The 24,464-nt window shown below is 45.0% G+C and overlaps 1 protein-coding gene across 3 annotated transcripts in view; it reads left to right on the top strand.

Annotated features, from left to right (window-relative positions):
- The window catches only part of ARID1A (AT-rich interaction domain 1A), a 69,122-nt gene that overhangs the window by 30,688 nt on the left and 13,970 nt on the right, over nucleotides 1-24,464 (top strand). For all 3 annotated transcript variants that reach the window (XM_059916156.1, XM_059916146.1, XM_059916155.1), the window contains exons 5-9: nucleotides 20,246-20,486; nucleotides 20,752-20,841; nucleotides 21,388-21,555; nucleotides 22,283-22,595; nucleotides 24,303-24,448. In XM_059916156.1, coding sequence (XP_059772139.1) covers nucleotides 20,246-20,486; nucleotides 20,752-20,841; nucleotides 21,388-21,555; nucleotides 22,283-22,595; nucleotides 24,303-24,448 — 958 coding nt within the window. The remainder of the gene's footprint in view (nucleotides 1-20,245; nucleotides 20,487-20,751; nucleotides 20,842-21,387; nucleotides 21,556-22,282; nucleotides 22,596-24,302; nucleotides 24,449-24,464) is intronic.

A 24,464-nucleotide genomic window follows, 5' to 3' on the forward strand; every position in this document is an offset into this window, starting at 1 on the left:
CATCCCTCTTTTCACTCATTCGCCTTTCCGGCTTAGCCCTAAAGGCATTACGATTGTGACCCTTGACTTAAAGGCTCAGCATGGTTTCTGATCCTGATTATTACAAAAATTAGATTTTGAGGAGTTTTTGCTCAGCTATTAATGCCAAACCATTTAGCTACTGTTATCCTGATTATGTTATCCCTCTATTAAAACCCCTCAATTATTTTTCATTAATCTTAGAATAAAATCCAAAATCCTTATTATTACGAAGGCTATTCTCCGCCCCCCTCCCCGCCCCCCCTTTCTGGTTTAGTAGGTCTGGAGTGAGGTCTCAGAATTTGCATTTCTAACAAATTCTTGATGCTGCTAGACCAAGGATGGCACTTTGAGAACCTCTGCTTCATCCTTTTTTGCTGTCTGCCCTCTCTCAGTTTCTGTAAGGCCCCATGCCTTTTCTGCTTCCAGCCCCTTGCACACAATCTTCCCTTTGCCTAATACACTTTTCCTCCTAACTTTTCCCGTTCATATTTCAGACTACATCTTCAAGATAATTTCCTCAGAAAACTCCTTCCTAATCAAGCTTCAAAACTCAGCTTAAATAACTTCTATGATGCCTTCACTGACTAAAGACAGTTTTTTAAAAATTAATTAATTAATTAATTTGGTTGTGCTGGGTCTTAGTTGTGGCAGGCAGGCTCCTTCGTTGTGGCATGTGAACTCTTAGTTGCAGCATGCATGTGAGATCTAGTTCCCTGACCAGGGATCGAATCTGGGCCCCCTGCAATGGGAGCACCGAGTCTTAACCACTGTGCCACCAGCGAAGTCCCTAAAGGCAGTTTTTATTTTATTTTTTTAAAAGCCTGCAATATTTAAGATATATGAAAAGGTATAAAAAATAATTAGTTGCCTGAGTACCCATCTTTAGAAACCAAACCTTGCTGACACAGGTAAAAGCACCTTATATAGCCCAATGGGATCACTTCCCCACCCTTGTGCCCCGAGAAGCACTATCCTGTATCTGAGCGTTTTTTGCTCCATCTTGCTAGAGTATTTTGCTGATACTTCTACGTTGTTGGGTCTTTTCCGCTAGACAGAAAGCTCCTGGAGGGTAGGCATTGTATTATTGACCTCTGTGCCCATAACACCTATCGCATTATACCCAAAACCAGTGGTTCTCTACCTTGGCTGCATGTTAGAATTACCTGGGAAGCAAATGATCTTTAAAACAAATGGCAAGGGTTCACAGAGTTCTGATTTGTTTGATATGGGGTGAGGCTTGGGCTTTGGTATGCTTAGAAGCTGTCCTGGGTGATTCTGATTTACAGCCCCTGTAGAGATCCACTAGTCCAAACTATGTCAGGTTCCTTTACTGTAATAGACCATCTTAGTGCCCATGCTTCTTGTCAGTGCTTATCTCAAGGGTAATTTCAATTACTTATTCCAAGCTTAGTGAGGGTAGACTTGCTTTGTCTTGCTCAGTGCCATCATAGTGCCTGGCATATAGTAGGTTCCAACTCATTGAGCAAATAAACCTGAGCAGATTCATTGATCATCCAAAAAGTGTATGGCTGACAGGGGACAGCATGACCATATTGCCAGATTGTTGTTTTCACTGCTAGTGCAAGGCGGTTATCACAGACTGTTATGGGAATGCCCAAACTTCATTTTAGAGGATAGATTAATTTATTTGTGCTTCCTGACAGTGGCCTTAGGAAGAAGTGGGGTTGGGGTTTGTCATTATCTTATAGCTACCACTTCACCTTATGTTAAGAAGGTTCTTGGGACTTCCCTGCTGGCAGTCCAGTGGTCAAGACTCTGTGTTTCCATTGCAGGGGGCACGGTTCAGTCCCTGGTCAGGGGAAGTAAGATCCTGCATGCCACACGGTGCAGCCAAAAAAAAAGAAAGAAAGAAAGGAAGAAGGTTCTTGTAAGGGGTGGGTGAGCAAATCTCTAGGTGTTTCATTAAGTCTTCAGTTTTCTTTATTTTGGGTCAAAATCTGTAAGGGAGTCATCTGTAAATTGGTTTCTGACTTTTGATTATAGTCATTTTTGAGAATGACTCGGAGTTGCATCTTGAAAAGCTTCTATTTAAGTGATTCATTCAAGTGTATGTGGTTCCCTTGGAGTAATGACTGCTTCCCAAATTTTTCTTACTGCAGCGCATTTGTAAATTTACATGTTAGTCTTGAAAGTGTACCTGGGATAGAGTTTCCATTCAGTGGTGCAAAATGGATATAGGATTAAAAGCCTTGATGTGGTAGAGGTTAGCTATATCACTGCTTCTCAAACTTCAGCATGCATTAGGAATCATCTGGAGATCAATTAGAACAAGATTACTGACCTCTACCCAGAGAGATTCTGATTCAGTAGTTGTGGGGTAGGACCCAAGAATTTGCATTTCTAAGAAGCTCTCAGCTGGTGCTGTAGTTCTAAAGACCATACTTGAATAACAATGAGCTTTGGTAGTCCTTTGAAAAGGGAAGAAAAAAATGGCTAGACTAGGAAGCCACAGTGGCAACTTGAATAATAGTGGTGACTTACACTGACTCTTGATGATCTGGAGGGAAGACTGTGGGTTGAAAATGAAGGAAGAGAGACTTGGGAGAGACAAACTGCCTGCAGCTGTGCCCCCTGCAGTTTATTCCGAGGTTAGGGCAGCCCTTGCGTTGCCAGCACACCCTGGGAGCTCTCAGCTCTGTGGCACTCATTGCTGGATCCCTTGTATAAGTTGTTCACCAAATCCTAGTCTACCTCAGAAATGGCTTTTAAATCCCTTGTCCTTCCTCGTTGCCTTTCTTTCAGGCCCCCATTATCTCTCACCAGGTGTTTTGCTAGAGTCCTGACCTGTTTCTTTTCCTTCCAAGTCTGTCCTCAACATAATCACCAGAGTGATCATCTTAAAAAATCAACCTTGGCAAGTTACACCTTTGTTTTAAAACCTCTGGGTACTTGTTGCCTATAGGTTTAAGCCCAAGTGTGACATACAAGTTCCTTTGTGATCTGGAGGATTGAGGATATTTTAAAAAGAAAAAAGTAGGTAAGTTCCCTGTCTTACCTGTAAAACCTGGCACCCTGTTTGCTGTGGTTGTCATAGAGGAGGCAGAATAAGCATTAGACAAGGGTTGAACTTCGATGACCTCTGAGGTAACCTGAACTCTTAAGTTGGTGATTCTGAATATGACATGGTTGCAACCCTCAAGGATCCTCCTCTGTTTCATTAGTAAAATAGATGGAAGAATGTGTGCCTGAATGTTACAATGAGTGCTATCAGGGCTTGGTGAACTCAGTGATCCATTTATGTCTAAATAGTAGAGGGAAGACATCATGGCAGAAGTTCAGTTAGAATGAACTAGGTATAGATGTATTGGGGTGGTTGGAAAGGAAAGTACAGCCTGAGCAGAGGCTAGGTGGGGGTGGGATGCAGTGTGGATAACACTTAGGGGGGCTGGTCAGGATCAGGCTTCCTGGGGTGGGGAGTAACAAACAGGATGGAAAGGTAGATCACAGGGGCTGGAGCCCTGGTAGGATAAGTGAGCCATTTGGATCTGATCTCATAGGCCTGCAGATATGTAATTAGGGCAATAACATGATGAAATTAATGTTTTACAAAAATGATCCATTGGTGTGTAGCATAGTTTGAAAAGGGGATAGTCTGCAAGCAAGGGGATAAGTTAAACCGTTGAAATAGTTCTGGTGTTCAGTGGAGTTCTACCCCTCTGTCTCATTTACATAATCACCTAGTCTTAGTTGTGAGATGCACGGGAAAGAATCTATAGAACTGAGAATAAGTGCATTCTACTGGCTGGAAAATTTAACAGTGTTGGTATACTGGGTTGGGGCGGGGGTGGGGGGATCTCATTGACAGAAATAGAAAGGTTAATGGGAAAACTCATTTTTGAGGAGAAGTTAAGTTCCATATAGTGAGATATCGAAAAACAAATGCTTAGTTACTAGTTGGAGATAGGAGACTGAAACTTGGGTAAGAGCTGAGTCTGGATAGAACTTGAGAGTTGTCTGCATAGTGGTTAATAGTTAAACCACGGAATGAAGTTAAACCATGGAATAGTTAAACCTCCCAGACCATGCAGCATGGAGAGAGGAGCCAGATGGAGCCCTGGACAATGCCTGCGGTCACTGAGTAGAAGCGCCCAACACGTAGCTGGAGAGATTGGAGGGGGACCAGGATTGTGTCATATTTCCATATTTCTGGAAGCCAAGGAAGGGACAAAGATGGTGTGCATCTAAAGTATTTTCAAGGAATATAAAGTTAGATTTGTCATGAAGCAGGTTATTGGGATCCTTCTGAGGTAGGGAGAAGACCTGATTTCTGAGGGCTGGAGGGAAGGAAATGAGCAAGGGAAAGGTGTAAGGGTGGCGAGCACTCTTGAAAGGCATGGAAGGAGGAGGCAGCTGAATCGGCCTGAATTCCTCAGCTTCATCTCAAGACCCACATGTGTATAAAGCAGATAGGTATAGAATGGTGAAGTTGCTGGCAGAACATGAGGAAGGTATAAACAGGCACGTCTTCCAGGAGTTGCGAGAGAAGGGAATCAGGGACACTGGGTTAGCTTAAAAGGGACACTATATCCTTGACTGAAAAAGTCTCGGAGGCTGCCATTGAAGATCTCAACCATATTTGTTTGCTCTGGTTAGATAGGAGTGGAAGTTGTTGATGCCAGGAGTGAGGTGAACAGGAGTAGGATTTTTAATGTCTGTTAAATTATCTAAAGATATTGTTGTATCGCTTGGATTTCCAAGCCCTTCTTTAGATTTCTACTTAACAACAAAGTAGCTATTAGCACTCATGCTTTACTACTGTGATGTTCTCAAATCTTGAGAGCTTGGGTTATAGTGATCTGGAAAGAGGAAATGGGAGGAAACTCTTGTAGAATCTGAATCTTAGAGGGCAGGAGTGAAGCCAGGAAAGGATCTACAGCCAAAACGAATCTTCCTGGAAGGGCAGGAATTGAAATGTATTAAGTTGAATAATCACTTCTATTTTACATAAGAAGAAACTAAGGCTCAGAATTGGGATTTGAATCCAGCTTTCTCTGATATTTTAGATGAAATATTTCCTTTAGCATCCCACCCAGCAGAGGAAAGGCATGGACAATCTGATTCTCTCTTAATGTTTAGCCAAAAGCCTCAACCCTTTGTCATTTAACATTTACTAGATTTGTCCTAAAAGAAGAGTATAAGTGGATTTCCATTTCCCTTTTTTGCCCAGACCTGCCTGTGATGGAGGCATAGATGAATTGTGAACTGAAGGCACAGGGAGGAGTGGGGGAGGGAAGATGGCCAAATCTATAGGTCAGGCCTGCTGGAGGAACTAACCAACTAGGGAATCACCTCAATGAAAAGTTGACAAAAGTGGTTCTTCAGTTTCCTTGTGTTGTATGGGAGCCTGTTCTGTGCCTTTTAAAATTTTTTTTAAATCTATTTTTTAAAAATATTTATTTATTTATTTATTTTTGGCTGCGTTGGGTCTTCGTTGCTATGCACGGGCTTTCTCTAGTTGCGGCCAGCGGGGGCTACTCTTCGTTGTGGTGCGTGGGCTTCTCATTGCGGTGGCTTCTCTTGTTGCGGAGCACGGGCTCTAGGCACGTGGGCTTCAGTAGTTGAGGCACGCAGGCTCAGTAGTTGTGGTTCACGGGCTCTAGAGCGCAGGCTCAGTAGTTGTGGTTCATGGGCTTAGTTGCTCCTCGGCATGTGGGATCTTCCCGGAACAGGGATAGAACCCGTGTTCCCTGCATTGGCAGGTGGATTCTTAAGCACTGCGCCACCAGGGAAGTCCCTGTGCCTTTTTATAAAAACAGTGTCCTGATTAATGCTAAAACTTTAATCAGTTAGATCCTTGGTACTGGGGAAAATGTGGTCCATTATCTAGCAGCACAGATATCACCTGGGAGCTTGCAAGAACTGCAGATTCTTGGGCCCCACACTAGCTTTATTGAATCCAACACTGTTAACAGGATCTCCAGGTGATTCATGTGTCTTATGGTTCTGAAGCAAGGAGGAGTTAGGCCCTGAAAGCTGAGAGTAATATTTTCAAATAAAATATCATGCCAGAGACTTTGGAATACAATAAATTTTACCGTGTCTAGTAAACCAGTTGTTTTGTGGGTGCTCTGGGGCCCTGACTCTCTGTGCCTACAGTCCAGACCCTATTATGGGGCCATCTGCAGCTCCCAGCATACCTCTGCAACCTCATCTCTGGCCACTCGGGTGTGCCTTAAGCTCCTCACAAGCCATGGTCCTTCCTGCCATTGTCCTTTTGCTTAAGGTGTGTGTGTGATCTCTGCTTCCCACCCCCTCGCCCCACTTTTTTTTTTTTTTTTTTTTTAATGCCCAGCAAACTCCTACTTTGGCTTCAAAACCTAGCTGTGAAATACCTTCTCTGGGACTTCTTCCCATTTTCTTCATGTTGGCGTAGCATTATGCTGGTACTTCTGCTTGAGCACTCAGGCCTGTGTCTAATACCTGTGTTAGGCAAATACTTAGTAAACCTTTGTTGACTAGCCCCTAGGTTCTTGCTACCTACCTGATCTTGGGCACCAGCTTTTTGTTGTCTAGGTTTATTGGTGAGGGGCGGGGGAGGTGACAGAAATTCTCTAAAGGCTTAAAAAACTGGAATGTTTGAAGGATTTTAATTTTACACTGTTAATGTTTCCTTTCGTCACATTTCATGGTAAGAGGAGGCAGGACCAACGGTTTTTGCCTAGGTTTTCGATGGCTTATTTTTAAAGGGATAACAGAAAATGTCACTAGCAATTTTGGTACCCAGAGAAGCTGGGCCATTCTGAGGTTGGTGACCTGTTTTCTTTAAATCTGACTGTGTATCTATGCTTGCTCCCCTTGAACTGTAATCCAGGTGCTCTTAGAAAGTCTCAGAAAGGAAATCCCCACCCCCTCTCACATATCTGCCCAGACTGCTCAGAGCAGCTTGTACCCTGTGCAAGTAGCTGTCCCTTCTCTAGAACGCCGGTTCTCTGGCAGGACTAGCCAATCTGCTTCTCCATCTTAGTCACGCTGCTTTGGCCCTGATACTGCCTGGCGCCTGCTGGAGCCTGTGCTGCTTGCAGCAGATTACTGTATGCTTGTTCCTGGGCCCGTTTCCTGTTTCTATTCTAGTTGCTGGTGGCTCAGCTCTGCTTCCTGCCTGTGTGTCTCACACAGATTCCTCTCGCTGGAACCTTTTGTTTTCTTCGGAACAACTTCATTCTGAAAACTAACTGAGCCTTATGTCTAGTGTGATGGCTCCTGGGCTCAGTTAATGTTACTGAGGACTGGTGGGAAGTACCCCATTCCCACCAAGCATGTCATTTGGATTTGACCTTGTTTTTCAGTTTGTCCCCAGTCCTGCTACAGGAAGCTGGTGGTTCGTTACTTCAACCAGAAATTGGTATAAGAAGATAAACTGGGATCTTGTAGGCCAAATGTGTCTTCACTCATTAGCAGTGCAGGGCTGTCAGGACTGTTGTGCCCTGGTTCTTTACCACCTGGAGTATGTAAACATATTTCCTGCTGCTGAGGAAGACAGTTGGTACCCTTTCTAGCCCAAGCCCAGAGAATACTTATTTGGGCTTGGGCAGGTAATGCTATCCTCAGCAGAGTAAAAGCTTACAGAGAATATAGGGATGGAAAGGAAAGCATGTGCTGACTCAACCTTCCTACTTATGTGAGCAGTTCAACACCCCTCAGAGCTTAGAGTGGGAGGGAGAAAGTACAGGAAGGTTGTAAAAAGGGAAGAAGTGAAGGAGGTTGTCTTGGGCAAATGTATTTTAAAGTTCTAGGCTTCCCCATCTTGCCCATTTTTCCCCAGAAGACTCTGACTCAGGGAATATGCTTTGTGAATAATTCTCTTCTTTCTCCTTCACAACTACTCTCTTGGGATCATCTGACAGTACTGTGTCAGATAGAGTGGTTTCTACACCGAACCTAGGCCATGCTAAACCCTAGGTATGTTTAATAGAGAAGGATTTAATATAGGGAATTGGACTTAAAAATTGTTAGGAGGATTGAGGGGAGTATGCTCTAGGCTCATCCTCCAGGAATCGGGATCTAGACCTAGATTTGACCCACCAAGGGAACTCCTGCTTGGGAGTCACTATCAGACTGAATGCTCTAAATCTGCTATCTAGGGGTCAGTAAGCTGGAATCAAGAAGCAGCAGCTGCTGCTACCAGAACCAGCACCCAGTTAACTGGAAGATGACACCAAAATACTCCTGTAGAAACAAGTGAAGGAGATAGAAGTATGATCACTGCCATACTTTGATCTAATCTTGAGTCTGATTCTAATTAGCAGAACCTGAATTATAGCCAAAACCCATCTGCAGGGATTCTGGGAAATGTAGTTTTTAGCTTTTTAACCTCTGTAATTAGGAAAAGAGTAGAATGAAGTTAGCATGAGCTACTCCACAGCATATTCACCACACTAACACAAACACCACCATCCCCCCTCACCCCACTCTTTACATATATGAGGAATCCAAGACCCAGAAAGGTTAAAGGACTTGCCCAAGGTCATTCAGTAAATGAGAACGTGGGCTTCCCTAATAGTGAAAGCCCATTGCTTTTACTACTAGGACAAACTCCTATAAAGGGTGAGTAAAAAGCTCCTTTAAGGGAAGGAAGAGTGCCATATTCAGAAAACAGACTTTGGGGACTTCCCTGGTGGCACAGTGGTTAAGAATCCGCCTGCCAATGCAGGGGACACGGGTTCGAGCCCTGGTCCGGGAAGATCCCACACGCCACGGAGCAACTAAGCCCGTGCGCCACAGCTACTGACCCTGTGCTCTAGAGCCCATGAGCCACAACTACTGAGCCCACGTGCCACAGCTACTGCAGCCCACGTGTCTAGAGCCTGTGCTCCGCAACAAAAAGAAGCCACCGCAATGAGAAGCCCGCACACCGCAACGAAGAGTAGACCCCGCTCGCCGCAACTAGAGAAAGCCCGCGGACAGCAACGAAGACCCAACGCAGCCAATAAATAAATAAATAAATAATTAATTAATTAAAGAAAAAAAACAAAACAGACTTTGTCTTCCATATTCTCTTCTCTTTGGGGAAAGGGAAGGAGGAGGTATGGAGAGATGTGGGGTTGAGACTTCTAGGCAAAGGTAGTGATACTGTACCTTCTGGATTTGGGTCTCTTCCATAGGAAGATGTAGGAAGCATTTACTCTGGAAGGAAGAAACCTCAAAAGCTAGAATTTCTTGAAATTCCTGAGTCAACATATGGATGAACTCAGTTGCCTAGGTGACAGTAGCTTTCCTCCATCTATCTCCCCTTCTCCTTCTCTCTTGTTAGTGCTTTTATAACCTGCAGAGCTGTCTGGGAGACTACCTTGGTGAAGTACATGCCCTGGTTCTGCCATTGTCCTTCTCCAAGAAGACCAACCAAAATCCAAAAGCTAGCCCCTAGATTTGGGATTGCCCAGCTGTTTCTTGTCTTTCCGGGGAAGGTGGGTGAGGGGTAGCTTGGGCTTTTTGAACAAAGTCCTCCCAGAAATGCTATACTTACAGAAACCACTAGGGCCCCCCTGCACCAGAGTGAGAATCTTGGTCCAGAGAGGAGGGCCCATAGGTGTGAACTATGTTAACATACTTGGTAAATCAAGCATGGAATCAGCTCTGTTGTCTTTTTCTCATATTTCTAAGATATTTGGTGTTCTACCTGAAAGTTGTGATGAAACTGGTATGTGATCTAGTGCTGTCCCTTTGGGGGCCAGTGCTTGATCTCTTGCTCCATCTACTTCCGTGGCCAGAACCTATTTCTCCTCCCCACCTGGTGTCAGCATGGAATTGGCTGGTATTGTGATATCATCTCTGATTGCTGTGAGGCGGAGCTCATCTCCAAGCTGTTAGCTTGCTTCCCATTGACCTTTCCCAAGGGAGCTAAGAAGCCATGCCTTGTTGAAGGTGGGAACTAGAGGTTGAAGGTTCAGACTGAGAGCAAATCTGTCCCTTAAGGCCAGCTGTGTTGTGGGAGGAATATTGACTGTTGTTTACTGAGATGAGTGAAGGTAATTTCCTGATATTTGAGGGAAGGTAGGAGAGAAACCAAGTTCCAAATAAATTCACTGCATCTGTATTCAGAAGAACTGTCATCAAGAATATTCGTTTTTTTCCCTCCTCGTCTTTTGCTTTTAGGACTTGACTATGTCTTTCCCTGTGTACAGAGTTGTTGTTGTTTTTGTTGTTTTTTTGGTTTTAAAGGCCTTCAGGGCTGTCTTTTCTGGTTTAGGGGTCTATCCATTTCCCACTCTCAGATTTGTTTGTCCCACCCCCTCCCCCCAAGTCTTTGGATTTTATCTAGACCCATAGGTCATGGTAGGGAAGACCACTGGCAAATATAAATTTAGGGCTTTAAATATCAAACCAAGGAGGCCATCCAGCCCCCTAGACCTTGATCTACGCTGTGTTCAGCACAGTGCCAACTTTACCTTCCCTACTTGTGCACATTACGTCCTCCTTGCTTTCTGGTTGCTGTATTTCTGAGGAGCAGCCAAATGAGGTGAAGCCTAAGGCAGTACCCCTCCCCCTTACACTTCTCAGATCTAGAATTTTGCCGTCTTTTCTGTGTTCCTTTCCTCTCCCCCTTTTCCTATTCTCCTTACTCAAGTTCTAGGATCCAAGCTGAGGATCATGATGGAACATGGTCTGTGTGATTGGCCTTCCTGACAGGGAATGCAAGCTTGGAGAAAGTAGGGGGTTCTTAACTTCTTTGCCTTCTCTAGCTTTACAGTACTCATTTCCTGCTGGGATTAGAATAGCCCTATTCCATAAATATGCACTGATCTTGACTGCTCTAACTCAGGCCCAGCTCTGACCTAGTTTCATTTTTTTTCAGATTTGAGTCTTAGCAGCTAGTGACCCTTACAACACTCTGTACACTTTTGGCCAAGAGGTGGTTTCTGGCTAAATGAGACATTCTCTAATGAGAAATGCCTACGTGAGAAACCTTGGCAGGGGAAGGGTATGTGTCAGAAGGCTGGTCAGGTAGGTAACATGGGTATTATACAGACCTGGTGGGGTTTGTGACAAACTAGAAAGCAAGGTTTCAATCGATCAGCGCCTCTGGGAGTTCTAGGATCTATTCTTTTCACAAGTTGGGAATCTGGATTTTTTTATGTAAAACATCTGAATTATTAGAAAGGTCTCTATGGGGATGCTGGGCAATGGATTAAAAGGTTCTCTGAGGCTTGTGGGTCTGCCCCTGCAGCTTCTTGTGGATTGCCCATGTAGCTTTGGTTCCCTTGAGCTGGTGCTTACAATTTTTCTGGGTTTAGGGGCCAGCTGTGGGAAACACCATCTATCTGTTGCCAACTCTTATTGTGTTTTTGGTGTTTGTTTTATTGGCTTGGGGAGGGGGAAGTGCAAGGGAGATGTTGAGCAGAAGCACTCAATGTGATTAAACCTCTAGCCGAGCAGATCTGTGGGAGCAGAATATCGACCCCTGGAAAATCAATGGCTGCTGCAGTGGCCGAGCTGCTGTTTGAAGGGGCGCCCACTGCAGGAATGCCGGCAGCCCAGCACTCTTTCTTCTCCCTGCTTTTTACCTCAGCAGCGCCCTCAGCCTCCACCCAAAGGGTCAGACCTACCTCAAGAGATTTTGCTGAGGTGGATTAGAACAGCAGGTTCTTGTTTTTTGTAATTAGATTGAAATTTCTCCAGTGACACAGAGCCCCGCCTCCCGACAGCCTCCTTGCCAGACGTTCCTTCCCTGCACTGCAGTTCTATCAAGAGCTCTTATCAAGTGGCTGAGGCCCTTTCAGGATTGCACTTCTCAGTTCTAGGCAGGAGAGTCAGTTCCCTTGATGACAAAACCCAAGAGTCCCTCCTTCATTGTGGAGGTCTAGAGTGGAGGTGTGCAGGGTTAGGGTGGGGGAATGACTATTAAAGGAAAGAGACTAATAGAGATTGGGTCTAAAGAGGATGCTTTTGAGTAATATTTATCAAGCATTTATAGTCTTTTGTGTGCCTAGCATTTTTCTGGTCACTAACAACATAGGAGAATATAGCTCCTCGGGCTAATGAGGAAAAAGGCAGATTCAGCACAGTACCATCAGTCCTGAACATTGGGTCTAGAGGATCTTGAAGGGACTCTGGGCTCTGCCTGCGGAGCGAGGGTGAGGGGTCAGGGTAGTTATACTGTGATTGTGGAGGCTTTGCCCCCACAAAGCTGTTCTCATCTTTGAAGATCCCAAGGCAGAAAACAATTTTAATCTATAGTTGCTACACCTATAGTGCAACTTCAAGCAACTGTTCTTCCCACCCAGTTCTCTTTGATAGCTGGGAAATGGGCTACGCTGTTGTGTTAGAGGAGAGTTCTGTTGCCCCATTGTTGGAGCACGGCTGTGGGCAGGGGGTTGAAGCTTGCTTGGCTCATGCCCCCGGAAAGGAGTAGTTCGGGAGTTGGGGCTCCTAAACAAGACCCAGTTGTTCTGCAGTTTGCAACGGTGGCTGCAGGGCTGGGTGAGGAAGAAAGTGTGAAATTATCCGAGATGAGGCCGCCTAGAGTGTTTTGACTTCTCTCTCTGGGCCACACCCTTATGCTTGGTAATAGGATTAGGGCACAGGAATACCAGCAAAGATCAGACACCTACTTTCATGGGACTTAACTTCCTGCTTATCTCCCTAGATTCTAAGTCACTCTCTCCTCCCTCCTCACCCCTGTACATTAAGTATCCTTCTAAGGACCCAGAGGTGAGGAAAAGTACTATACCCTTTAGTATAGAAAAAATAGGTTTAGATTAAGTGAGTTATAGGTGACAGGGCTGACTTGAAATAACCATGAAAGAAAGTTTAGAAAGGAAGAGTGATTTATAAGGAAGAGTGGCTAGGAAAGAGAGGAACACCATAGCATTGTAGACTTGTAGAGTTGGATTATCTAGTTTTATTCTTTCCTTCTGCAGAAGAACTAAGTGATGCCTAGTGAGGTTAGCCTCTTAGAGTCATGTAGCTAATCACCTGCTGTGTCTGGAGACAGACTGTTGCCTCACCTTGTTTGGAGCATGGAGCCTCGCCTTTGATAGTGGCAAACTTCCACCTTATGGTGGAAAGAGTGCAGGCTTTGGAATCAAAAATATGGGTTTAGACCCAGTTCTTCTGTTTAATAGCTTTCTCTCCTTGGGTAAGTCATTTAACTTCTGAGCCTCTTTCTGCTTTGTTAAAATGGGGATGATACCTACTTCAGAAGATGGTGAGAATGAAATGTGAGACAGCCACATACCTTAGGGTTGAACACATGATAGTCACGTATTCGTGTCAGTTCTGAGTCCCTTAAAGAGGGAGACACGAAGGGACTTGCTTTATTCCTCTTTCCAACATCCTTTGAATTTGGAGATTTGGTCTCCCAGAGCTTTCTTTATGAAATTTGATGCGTATGTGTAGGGGATTTCGTCTTGCAAGTGGGCCCCTGAAAAGCATTCTAGAGACAAGAAGAGTCTGACCTTTCTCTACTGTGCATTTCCCACCAGGCAGCCAGAAGGTACCAAGAAGAAATGATTCATCATCGCCAAAATAAAAGCTTGTAGAAAAAGAGAAGTGGGAGTTTGGTGAGGGGTTTTGGGGAACTTGGGGTGGGGGGTTAAGAAATACGAGTTCTCTGAGCCTCTCCCAGAGCAGTTTCTTCTCTCCCACACGGTGAGTCCGTAGTCCAGGCAGGAGATGGCGCTTGGTCCGAAGCTGCAAGGATAGTTGCCAGCCTCTGTGTCTTTTCTTTCCCCTTCCTTACCACCTGCTTAAATCCTGACTTGGAAGTAAGAGGCAGCCTCTTCTGTGTGTTGATTCGTTCTTGGCATTTCCGCCAGCACCGCTAGCCTGCTCTCAAGGGAGGGATGGCATTTGGTCTCTTGGACTAAGACCACGTATTAGAACAACAGAGCAGCAGTCCTGTAACTCTGGAGTCCCTTCTAGCCTGGGTGGGTCAGATCGCCCATCTTTCCATTTAGCAAAGACTGAGGAGAAGAAAGAGAGAATTATTGTACTGAATATTTTTTGTGAGTGTTTGATAGAGGTAGCCTCTTCCTCCCCTGACCCTTGACAAATATGTTGCTTAAAGAAGGCTTTATGAAAAAATCAGCTCTCCCCAAAATTTATTTGCCTTAAGTAGTTCTGAAGTAATTAAGTTTGTCTTTTTCCTTGAAGTTTGTTAAAACTGTTGCCTCCTTTCCTACCATCTGCCTTTCATCAAAGGTTAAGTTTCCCAACCTCTTCTGTGTTCTTCAGGATTTCCTCCCATTCTCCAGCCTGGGAGCAGCCTCCCACAGTGACCGTGGATCTGTTAGGCTAAGCAAGTATGTGTGTAGAATTTACCTGGGGTGGATGGTTTCCCTGCCAGTAGTCAGCACAACTTTGCAAAAGCTCTTCACAACTGAAGGAATATGAGGACTCCATCTGGGGGTTAACAAAAGCTCTATTTCTCGAGGATTCAGCCAAATTTATGAGAAAACCCTGAATCTGAGCATCGCCATGAGCTCGTTCTTTAGACTTCCTTATTGATGTTGCTTAATCTGCTCAGCAAAATGAGCTGATGTCATCCTTGTGAGTCTCTGTCAGAAGATTGTTTAACACCCCCCCCCCCCCTTCTGTAACCCTGATCTGGTATCTTCCTGCTTGAAAATGTACTTAATCAGGCAGCCAGTTCATGTTAGAATTTGTAGCTCTTCCTGTGAGAGCACTACAAACACCCCCCACCCCCACCCCCCACCCCACACACCCCCAGTGAGGTATGGACTGTGTGATTTTGGGCATGGTTTTGTTGTGGTGTGAAGAGGTGTTAGCTGCTGAGTTCTCTTTGTCAGCAGAGCCTGGCAGACCCATGCTGGCACTCGCTGGGGCTGGGCAACCAATCACAGCTGGAACAGTTATCGTCATGGAATCCCTATGGGCTTCCTCTATCAGGTCACATCCCAAAATAACATTGGGCAGTATTTCAAGTGAAGAAACGAAGGCTTTTGGGGCTGTAGCCAGCCTGGAGTGTGAGATTCTGTGTGAAATAGTTGGACCTGCTCCAGCGCTTTTGATCTGCATGGTAGATGAGCAATAAAATGCATGAAACACGTTGGAAACACGTGAGGAAATTCTCCCTGGCCCTGCTGCTTCCTTGGAACTGGCAGGGCACTGAGTGGGCTGATCCTCACCTCCTATCTCTCAGCAGGATTATGCTTGGAGGAATGCAAGCCCGGGAAAAGAGATCTTTCCACTTACAGGGCATTGCTACAATTCTTTCAGCAGTCCTCCTAGAAGACACCTGTTAGGTGGGCTCTTTTGGGAGAACTGAGAACCTGAGTCCTGAAATGCTAAAGGTCGCCCCACCAGGGAGAGAGAGTAGGGGCTTGGATTGATTGAACTTTGTCTGTGTGATATGTGTGCTGTAGAAAGCTGTACTTGTTAGGCACATTGAAGTCTGACTCAACAACCAGACATCCGGCTTTTTGTGGAACAAAAGACCTGAAAAACTGGCTTTTTGTAGGGTAGAAAGCAGAGGTGTGTCCTGTGCAATAAAAGGACGTGGAGTAGTTCAGAGCAATATCTGTTCATGTAGATAGAGGAGGGAGACTTCTTTTGGAGTCTTCTGCCTTTACCACTCCCTCTCATTTCCCAATAAAAACATTTACTGTGATTAGCCGCTCAAATTGATGGGTATGTCTTATATCTTATACTGCTATGTGCAGTTGTATCTCTCATTCGGGGTATTGCTGCTGGTATTGCATTTTCCATATGGCCCTGACTATATGGTGCTGGTAGAGTTTCTTGCAGATGCCACAGGGGCGTCAACAGACTCAGATTTGTCCAGTCCTTTTGTCGTATAAGTGAGAAAACTGAAGCCCAGCTTGTTGCTAGCTTGCCCGAGGTCACAACTGATAAGTACCAAGAGCTGGGCTTTGGTCTCCTAACTCAAGATTATGATGCTTTTTCCTCAGTCTATATAGTATCACAGCATAGTGGAAAGAGAAAGAACATAGGCTTTGGGGTTCAGCAGATCTGGGTTCAAAGTCTAATTTCTGCCACTTACTGGCTGGATGGCTTGGGCATGTAACCCCGTCTCTCAGCATCCGCTTGCTCCTTTTCAACATGTTAGTGGTGGTAGTACCTACTTCCAAGAATTGTAGAAAATTAGGTAACTCCATAAAATGCCTGACACATTGTAGATGCTCAAATGATAGTACTGTTAGTATTAATATAAATGATCTGTTACTTCCTATGCTAACATTCTGGTTCTTAATATTTTTTTAAATCAACTCCCCCCATGCTAACCAGTTGCCATCTGATGAAAATGACAGTTTGAGAGACTGGCTTCAAACCAACCAAATGAGAGAGATAAGAAGATTAATGCTGATTCTTCCCCTCCGGTTATTCTGTGCCCCGGCATCCCAGCCCACGTGGACTGCTGTTGACAGTGGTTTACTTAGTACTTTTTCTCTATGAGGCTCAGGGCACTTCTCCAAAACTGACAGCTCTCCTCAGAATGCCTCTGTGAAGGAAGCTACCACATTGCCACCACAGGTGCCTCCAGGGTCCTGAAAGCCCAACCCCAGGGGCTGCCAGTGCTATTTTCAGGCTCCTGGGGTCCCTCAGCTGGGCTAGGACGTTTGCTTGTGTATCTGTGGAGAGCCTGGTTTTTAACAGACGTGTGGCTGAAGGAGCCATCTGTAGGCCCCGCCCTGACCCCATAGCAGTGGTTGGTGGGTTGGTGGGGTTTTTTCCTTTTGTTTTTTTTTTTATTGATATATATTCGATATACAACATGATATTAGTTTCAGGTGTACAGTATAACGATTCAGTATTTGTATATATTGCGAAATGAGGAACACAGTGAGTCTAGTTAACATCATCACCTGTATAGCTACAGAATTTTTTTTTCTTGTGATGGGAACTTTTTAAAGATTTCAGATATACAGTATTATTAACTTTAGTCACCATACTGTACATTACACCCCCATGGCTTAGTTATTTTATAACAGGAAGTTTGTACCTTTTAACCCCCTTCTCTGATTTCTCCCCCCAACCTCTGGCCACCACCAGTCTTCTCTGTGAGCTTGGTTTTTGTTCTGTTTTGTTTTAGATTCCACATGTAAGTGAGATCATACGGTACTTATCTTTCTCTGTTTGACTTATTTCACTTAGCATAGTGCACTCAAGGTTCATCCATGCTGTCACAAATGGCAAGATTTCATTCTTTTTTATGACTGAATAATAATATTCGTCTGTGTGTGTGTGTGTGTGTGTGTGTATGTGTACACCACATTTTGTTTATCCATTCATCTGTCAGTGGACATTCAGGTTGCTTTCATGCCTTGGCTATCGTAAATAATGCTGCAGTGAACATGGGGGTGCATGTATCTTTTCGAGTTAGTGTTTTGGTTTTCTTCGGATAAATACCCAGAAGTGGAATTGCTGGATCATGTGGTAGTTCCTTTTTTTTTTTTTTTTTTTTTTTGAGGGACCGCCATACTGTTTTCCATAGTGGCTGCACCAATTTGTATTCCCACCAGCAGTGCATGAGGGTTCCCTTTTTTCCACATCCTTGACAATACTTGTTTCTTTTCGTCTTTTTGTTAATAGCCATCCTAACAGACGTGAGGCTTATTGTGGTTTTGAATTGCATTTTCCTGATGGTTAGTGAGGTTGAACATCCTCTTTTTTTTTCTTCCTCAGTTCCTCAGGAGGTCTCCAAGGATGTACACCAGATGGCATAGGGGTTCCTCTACTGAAGGCAGCAGAGAGAGAGCAAAGGGGACTTTAAGTTTACCTATACTATCTGAACTGTTTTTACCATGAGAATGTTCATGTTTTACTTGTTTAATCAAAAACAGAAATGTTTAAAACACTTAATTTTTCAAGGCCATTTGAAGAGTTCTTGTCTTATGGATAGACCTTCAATTCCTGTTCTGTTCCAAAATATGCTGATTTCTTTTTCCTCTAAGCAAGTAGCTCTTATTACTAGAAGCTGGTGGTTTGGTAAGGAATGGAGACAGCGGGAGGGAATGCTGAGGAAAGCTACTGGTCCCTAAAACAGAGCATTGGGCTGTGGTTTCTGTTATAAACCAGGGCTTAACAAGTGGCTTTCAAGGCCTTTTCTGGCCTACACAGTTGGCTCCTCTTGTCATCTTGCTGCCTGTTTGAGTTTACTCTCCTTGGTTCAGAAGCTAGGTGTTCCTGGTACAGCTTAGCCCTCAACGTGGGGAAGGAATCCTCCTCTCTCGGGATGAACTCAGGGTTCTTCATAGCTCCAGGTACTTTAGTCCTTTGAGAGGAAAGAGGCCCTCTGGTGTTACCTAGAGGAGGGCTTCTTGAGTTCTCTTCCATGCTGGGACTAATTCTAGTTGCAGTTTGAAAGCATGCTATGTGTACTGGGTGTACTGGGTCTGCTTCTTGTAGGAAAGCTAGCATTTTCTGACTTCTCAGCTAACACTGAGAGCTGAACACAGACACAAATGCACACCTACCTACCTGCCTTGCCTTCAAGGCAAGCTTTGTTCCCACAGAACTCAGCAGAAATACTCCCAGCCTAGCGAAATAACGAACCGGTTTGCAAAAGGTCCAACCAACCTGGATACTTAGGGGAGAGCCTAAGAGGTGCTCTTTGATCTCCAATGTTACTGTCCGACTCCAGGGTCAGAATCACCTCGAACTGATCTTTCCAAGGTGAGCTTGTTGTGGGAATAAGAATAGACTCAAATCAGGCCATTTTGGATTTCCTTCCTCTTCAGATGTGTCTCTTTAAGAGAACTCTTTTCTTAACTATTTGAGTATTAGGGTTTTCACAGACCTGAGCCCGTACCCAAAGCTTTCATTCTTTCTTCAAGGTACAGTTAGTTCCCAGCCTGAAGTTAATGCGTGATGTTGAGCCCATGGTATTGCTAGAGAGTGAACTTGGGGCTGGGGGTGGGTTGGGGGTGCATTTCCTGGGGTGAATACTTTTCTTTTTTTCTTTTAATTTTTTTGCCGTGTCACGCGGCAAAGGGGATCTTAGTTCCCTGACCAGGGATCGAACCCGCGCCCCCTGCAGTGGAAGTGCAGAATCTTAACCACTGGACTGCCAGGGAAGTCCCTTTTTCTTTTTTAAAATATTTTTCATATTGAGCTCCTGATTGCTAATCTTGGGGTTTACTGACCTAGAGTGAACTCTTTACCGATTAATTCAAGACAAGCACAACCTCCAAATAAATACCAAATTCTCATTGAAACACTTAAAACTAGGGAAAAAAACTGGGTTTGTTCAGTTGGCAAACATGTGTTCATCCCTGTTGTTGGCCAGGTGTTAGGAATGTAGTTCCAGACCCTCTTGGCAGTTAAAGAATTGTCTGTGCAATATATCCCTTTCTTACCTCCTACCCCTTATGTTTTAAAGTATGGTAACTTGGAGTGAGTTCTTGGTAAATGTAGGTTATAATAATTTGACGGAGAGGGGATCTGTGAACGTTGCCCAAGCTTGTTAACATTTTCTTATAGCTCCTGATGCTGTCCTGGCAGTGTTTTGTTAAGTTTCCCCGTTGGAAAAGAACTAAAGGCTCACTGAAAGAGCTGCTCTCTTATGACTGTGCAAGTTGGGGCTGGGAAAGAAGATGAAAGTACTAGATGTGCTTCTGGTAGATAGACCAGGGGTCAGCAAACTATAGCTTGTGGGCTAGTTACTTTTTTAAAATTAATTAATTAATTAATTAATGGCTGCGTGGGTCTTCGTTGCTGCGCGTGGGCTTTCTCTAGTTGCGGTGAGCCGGGGCTACTCTTCGTTGCGGTGCGCAGGCTTCTCATTGTGGTGGCTTCTCGTTGCGGAGCGCGGGCTCTGGGCGCGCGGGCTTCAGTAGTTGTGGCACGTGGGCTCAGTTGCTTCACAGCATGTGGGATCTTCCCGGACCAGGGCTCGAACCCGTGTCCCCTGCATTGGCGGGTGTATTCTTAACCACTGCGCCACCGGGCAAGTCCCTAGTTACTTGTTTTTATAAATAATGTTTTGTTAGAACACAGTCACATCCATTTGTTTATGTGTTGTCTGTGACTGCTTCTGCACTCTGGTGGCAGAGTCGAATAGTTGTGACAAAGACTGTGTGGCCTTTAGAGTCTAAAGTATTTTCTCTCTGGCCCTTAATAGAGAGTTTGCTGTATGTAAGCTATAGTATCACGACTGCATAAATGTGTGCAGTATATTTACTTTGGGTTGTTTAAGAAAAATGTTGATCATGTAGTAGGATTGTTGAAAAAAGAATCTTTCTGCCTAATACTGCTAATCCATGTCCTTGTGTGTATGTTCCAGGATCTGTCTGGTTCAATAGACGATCTCCCCATGGGGACAGAAGGAGCTCTGAGCCCTGGAGTGAGCACATCAGGGATTTCAAGCAGCCAAGGGGAGCAGAGTAATCCAGCTCAGTCTCCTTTTTCTCCCCATACCTCCCCTCACCTGCCTGGCATCCGAGGCCCCTCCCCGTCCCCAGTCGGCTCTCCTGCCAGTGTTGCTCAGTCTCGCTCAGGACCACTCTCGCCTGCTGCAGTGCCAGGTACCCTCGGATGCTGACCTTCGGGGAGAGGGAAAGAGGACTGGCCCCCAGCAGTATTAGGGAGCCCCAGCCTTCCACTGGCAGAGAGTTTCCCTTCAGCATTTGAAGAAGGGAGATGGGAGCCCCTTTGCTGGATCCTTTTGTGAATGGGATGCTGGGAGGTTCTTGGCCTTCTCAGAAGCCATTTCCAGTTCTAACTTGACCTTCTGGCTAGAATTTCCAGGCTTAGCCATAATTGGCTTACTTCTTTCTCTGTCTGGAGCAGGCAACCAGATGCCACCTCGGCCACCCAGTGGCCAGTCGGACAGCATCATGCATCCTTCTATGAACCAATCAAGCATTGCCCAAGATCGAGGTGAGAGGCTGGGTTTCAAGGGAGGGGGGAGCAGGGCAGAGGCAGACCTTTGATTGGTTATCTGTGCAACAGCTTTTGGAGAACTATATGACCATGAAGCTTAGGACAATCTCAGCAGCAGGTTGTGAAGTTAGGATGGGCTTGGCCATCTTGGTGCCTCCAGAATTATGTGCCCCCACAGTCATTCTTTGTTGGTCATGTGTTTTGATGGATTTCCCCCCTACATTGTGCCTAATTTGGTCAGCAAATACTAAATACTCAGCACTGAATCTTTACCCTTTAAATCCTACCTCTTTTTGGGGGGAGAGTGGGGTCATTGCTGTTTGTTTTTTCAAACCTCCATTTAGTAGAAACAGTTGGTATGCCCTGGTTAATGGCTGTGTCACTTTTGAGGGTGCCTAAAAGAGCACATAATTATACAGCAAATAAGAGCCCCCGTGCAAGTATTTGCTAAAGAAAACGTAGATGGTGAAGTCCTAGGGTAAGGGAGAGCATTTGTTCCCATTGTATTGAGGTACTAACTGTATGGACACTACCCACAAATAGGTTACATGCAGAGGAACCCCCAGATGCCCCAGTACAGTTCCCCCCAGCCCGGGTCGGCCTTATCTCCACGTCAGCCTTCTGGAGGACAGATGCACACAGGCATGGGCTCCTACCAGCAGAACTCCATGGGGAGCTATGGTCCCCAGGGGAGTCAGTACGGCCCACAGGGTGAGTATACTACCGTAGGAGTACATGGAGGTGAGACGAGAAAAGAGTTCCTTGTCTGATATGCTGCTATCTGGGTTATTAGAGTAGAACTATCCTTTGCCTTAAATCCACCAAGGCCAGGCCCTAAAGTAGGGCAGGACTGCCATCATGGGGAAGTCCTTGAATATCTCTGAGCCTCTGTTTCATCTGTAAAATGGGGATAAGGTATTTAGCCCAAGACTGAGCACAGACACTTAGTAAATGGTAATTATTGGTTATTAAACTTTTTTGAGTAAATTAGTCCTACTAGAGTAGATCTTTGCTCAAAATCAGCCCTAGATGGATCTAAAGCTGAATTTCTTACACAGAGCATGGAAGACGAGTATGTAGAAAGGAGAGAATTCTGGGAGTTGAAGGGCCTGGATAGCAGCATAGCCAGCCTTGCCTGCCAGACAGCCTTGCTCTGTGCTGTGCTGTCCTTTCCTAAGATGAGGGGACGACCGAGGCCTGCCTTTAAATACTCCTGGCCCCACGCCCCAACCCCCCCACTTTTTTGTTTTTAAATGGATCATGAAGTTTTGTGTTGTTGTTGTTGTTTAAAGAGACCATGAAATCGGTCTCTTTCCAGACCAAATATTGAACGATTCCCATTGTTTGTTATCTTTGGAGTTTTAGAGTTGAGTGTTATTAGTGAGTTGCTAGTGAGTCACTAACCAAGTCTCTGCATCTTCTCTCCTTCCCCTCCCAGGAGGCTACCCCAGGCAGCCAAACTATAATGCCTTGCCCAATGCTAACTACCCCAGTGCAGGCATGGCTGGAAGCATGAACCCTATGGGTGCTGGAGGTCAGATGCATGGGCAGCCTGGCATCCCACCTTATGGCACACTCCCTCCAGGGAGAATGAGTCATGCCTCCATGGGCAACCGGCCTTATGGCCCTAACATGGCCAATATGCCACCTCAGGTTGGGTCAGGGATGTGTCCCCCACCAGGGGGCATGAACCGGAAAACTCAAGAAACTGCTGTCGCCATGCACGTTGCTGCCAACTCTATCCAGAACAGGTAAGGAGGCCTGGGAAGTGAAGAGGGAGGGTATCAGTGCTAGGAAACTCATTGTAGAGTCATTTAGGTTGTTGAGATACTTCTGGACCTAAATCATGTTATCTTGGTAAATATGCATTTTATTGAGAGCTCTTTAGAAAACCAGGTTTCTTTACAGTGAAAAATACAGCAGAGATGCTGATTCGTAAGCATCTTAGATTGGTATCAAATGTCACATGACCAGATATCATATGTAAAAAACTTTATAAAGTATACATTATTTTGATTAGTAAAATAAGCCTTCAGAGTTTATTTCTTCTGCCAGTCTAGCTTGTTGGTTTCCAAAAGGATTTTTTTTTAATGCAATTTTATTTATTTATTTCTTTGTTTATTTATTTTTGGCTGCATTGGATCTTTGTTGCTGCACGCGGGCTTTCTCTAATTGCGACGAATGGGGGCTACTCTTCGTTGCGGTGCCCGGGCTTCTCATTGTGGTGGCTTCTCTTGTTGCAGAGCATGGGCTCTAGGCACGCGGGCTTCAGTAGTTGTGGCACGTGGGCTCAGTAGTTGTGGCTTGCGGGCTCTAGAGTGCAGGCTCAGTAGTTGTGGTGCACAGGCTTAGTTGCTCCGCAGCATGTGGGATCTTCCCGGACCAGGGCTTGAACCCGTGCCCCCTGCACTGGCAGGCGGATTCTTAACCACTGCGCCACTAGGGAAGCCCTCCAAAAGGATTTTTAATGATTCACGTGATTTGGATCTACAATGTAAGAAATGGAGGATGGTGAGGTTGTGGTTTGCCATTTCTCCTACTCTTATGTGTGGTCCTGTGTGTTTGACTCTGGTGCAAAAGTGCAGAAGGCTCATGTGATTTGGTTTAATGACTTCAAGATTCATCTCTTCTTCCTTGGCCGCTGACTTCAGTGACTGTGATTCTACTGTTTTTGAGGACTCCGTCTGTGTACCCCATTGTTGGTGCCTACAGTTCTTAAAGTGACTCTTCCTGGGATGTTGATGAACCACGGTAGAATAGGGTGATTGACTATAAAAAGGTGGATTTGGTAGTACCTCAGAGTGAGGGAAGCACAAAGTTTGCAGTAGGCCCATCAAGAAAGAATACAAAGGGGAGTTCCCTGGTGGCCTAGTGTTCAGGATTTTGGGCTTTCACCGCCGTGGCCCTGGTTCAGTCCCTGGTCAGGGAACTGAGATCCCGCAAGCCATGCAACGCGGCCAAAAAATAAATAAATAAGGGTTTTTTGAGGTATAATTTTTAAAATAAAATAAAATAAAAAGAATGCAAAGCCCCTACAGGTGCCATGCTGTGAGTTTGGTTGGAGTGACATGACAGAGTAATAAAATTGAGCATTTAATCTAGGCCTTTTGCCATAGTGAGGGCCCTTAAATGCAAACACAGCTTGACTTTGGAGATGCCTTAAAAGGAGGCAGTATTTAAGAGACACCGTAAGACTCCATTCTTCAAGGAGTGTATCCTTTAAAATTGAGCTATGATTTCTTTTTGGGAGCTTGAACCCTCTTAGAACCGTTTGTGGGTGGTAGAAGATAAGAATATCTCTGTGCATGTTTGTGGTTTGCGGGAGCCATAAACTTTTTCCTTGTAAGCCTAACTAGATGATCTTGGCTCACACAGCCCTATTTAGCTCAAGTCCAAATCTGAAAGCTTAGTGTCTCTAACTCCTGTCTCTCTCTCACGCTTTGCATCTTCTTCCTCAGGCCACCAGGCTACCCCAATATGAATCAAGGGGGCATAATGGGAACTGGACCTCCCTATGGACAAGGGATTAATAGTATGGCTGGCATGATCAACCCTCAGGGACCCCCATATCCCATGGGTGGAACCATGGCCAACAATTCAGCAGGTAAGTCCTAGTCATT

Source organism: Balaenoptera ricei, chromosome 1 (genome assembly GCF_028023285.1).
Source record: "Balaenoptera ricei isolate mBalRic1 chromosome 1, mBalRic1.hap2, whole genome shotgun sequence".
NCBI lineage: Eukaryota > Metazoa > Chordata > Mammalia > Artiodactyla > Balaenopteridae > Balaenoptera > Balaenoptera ricei.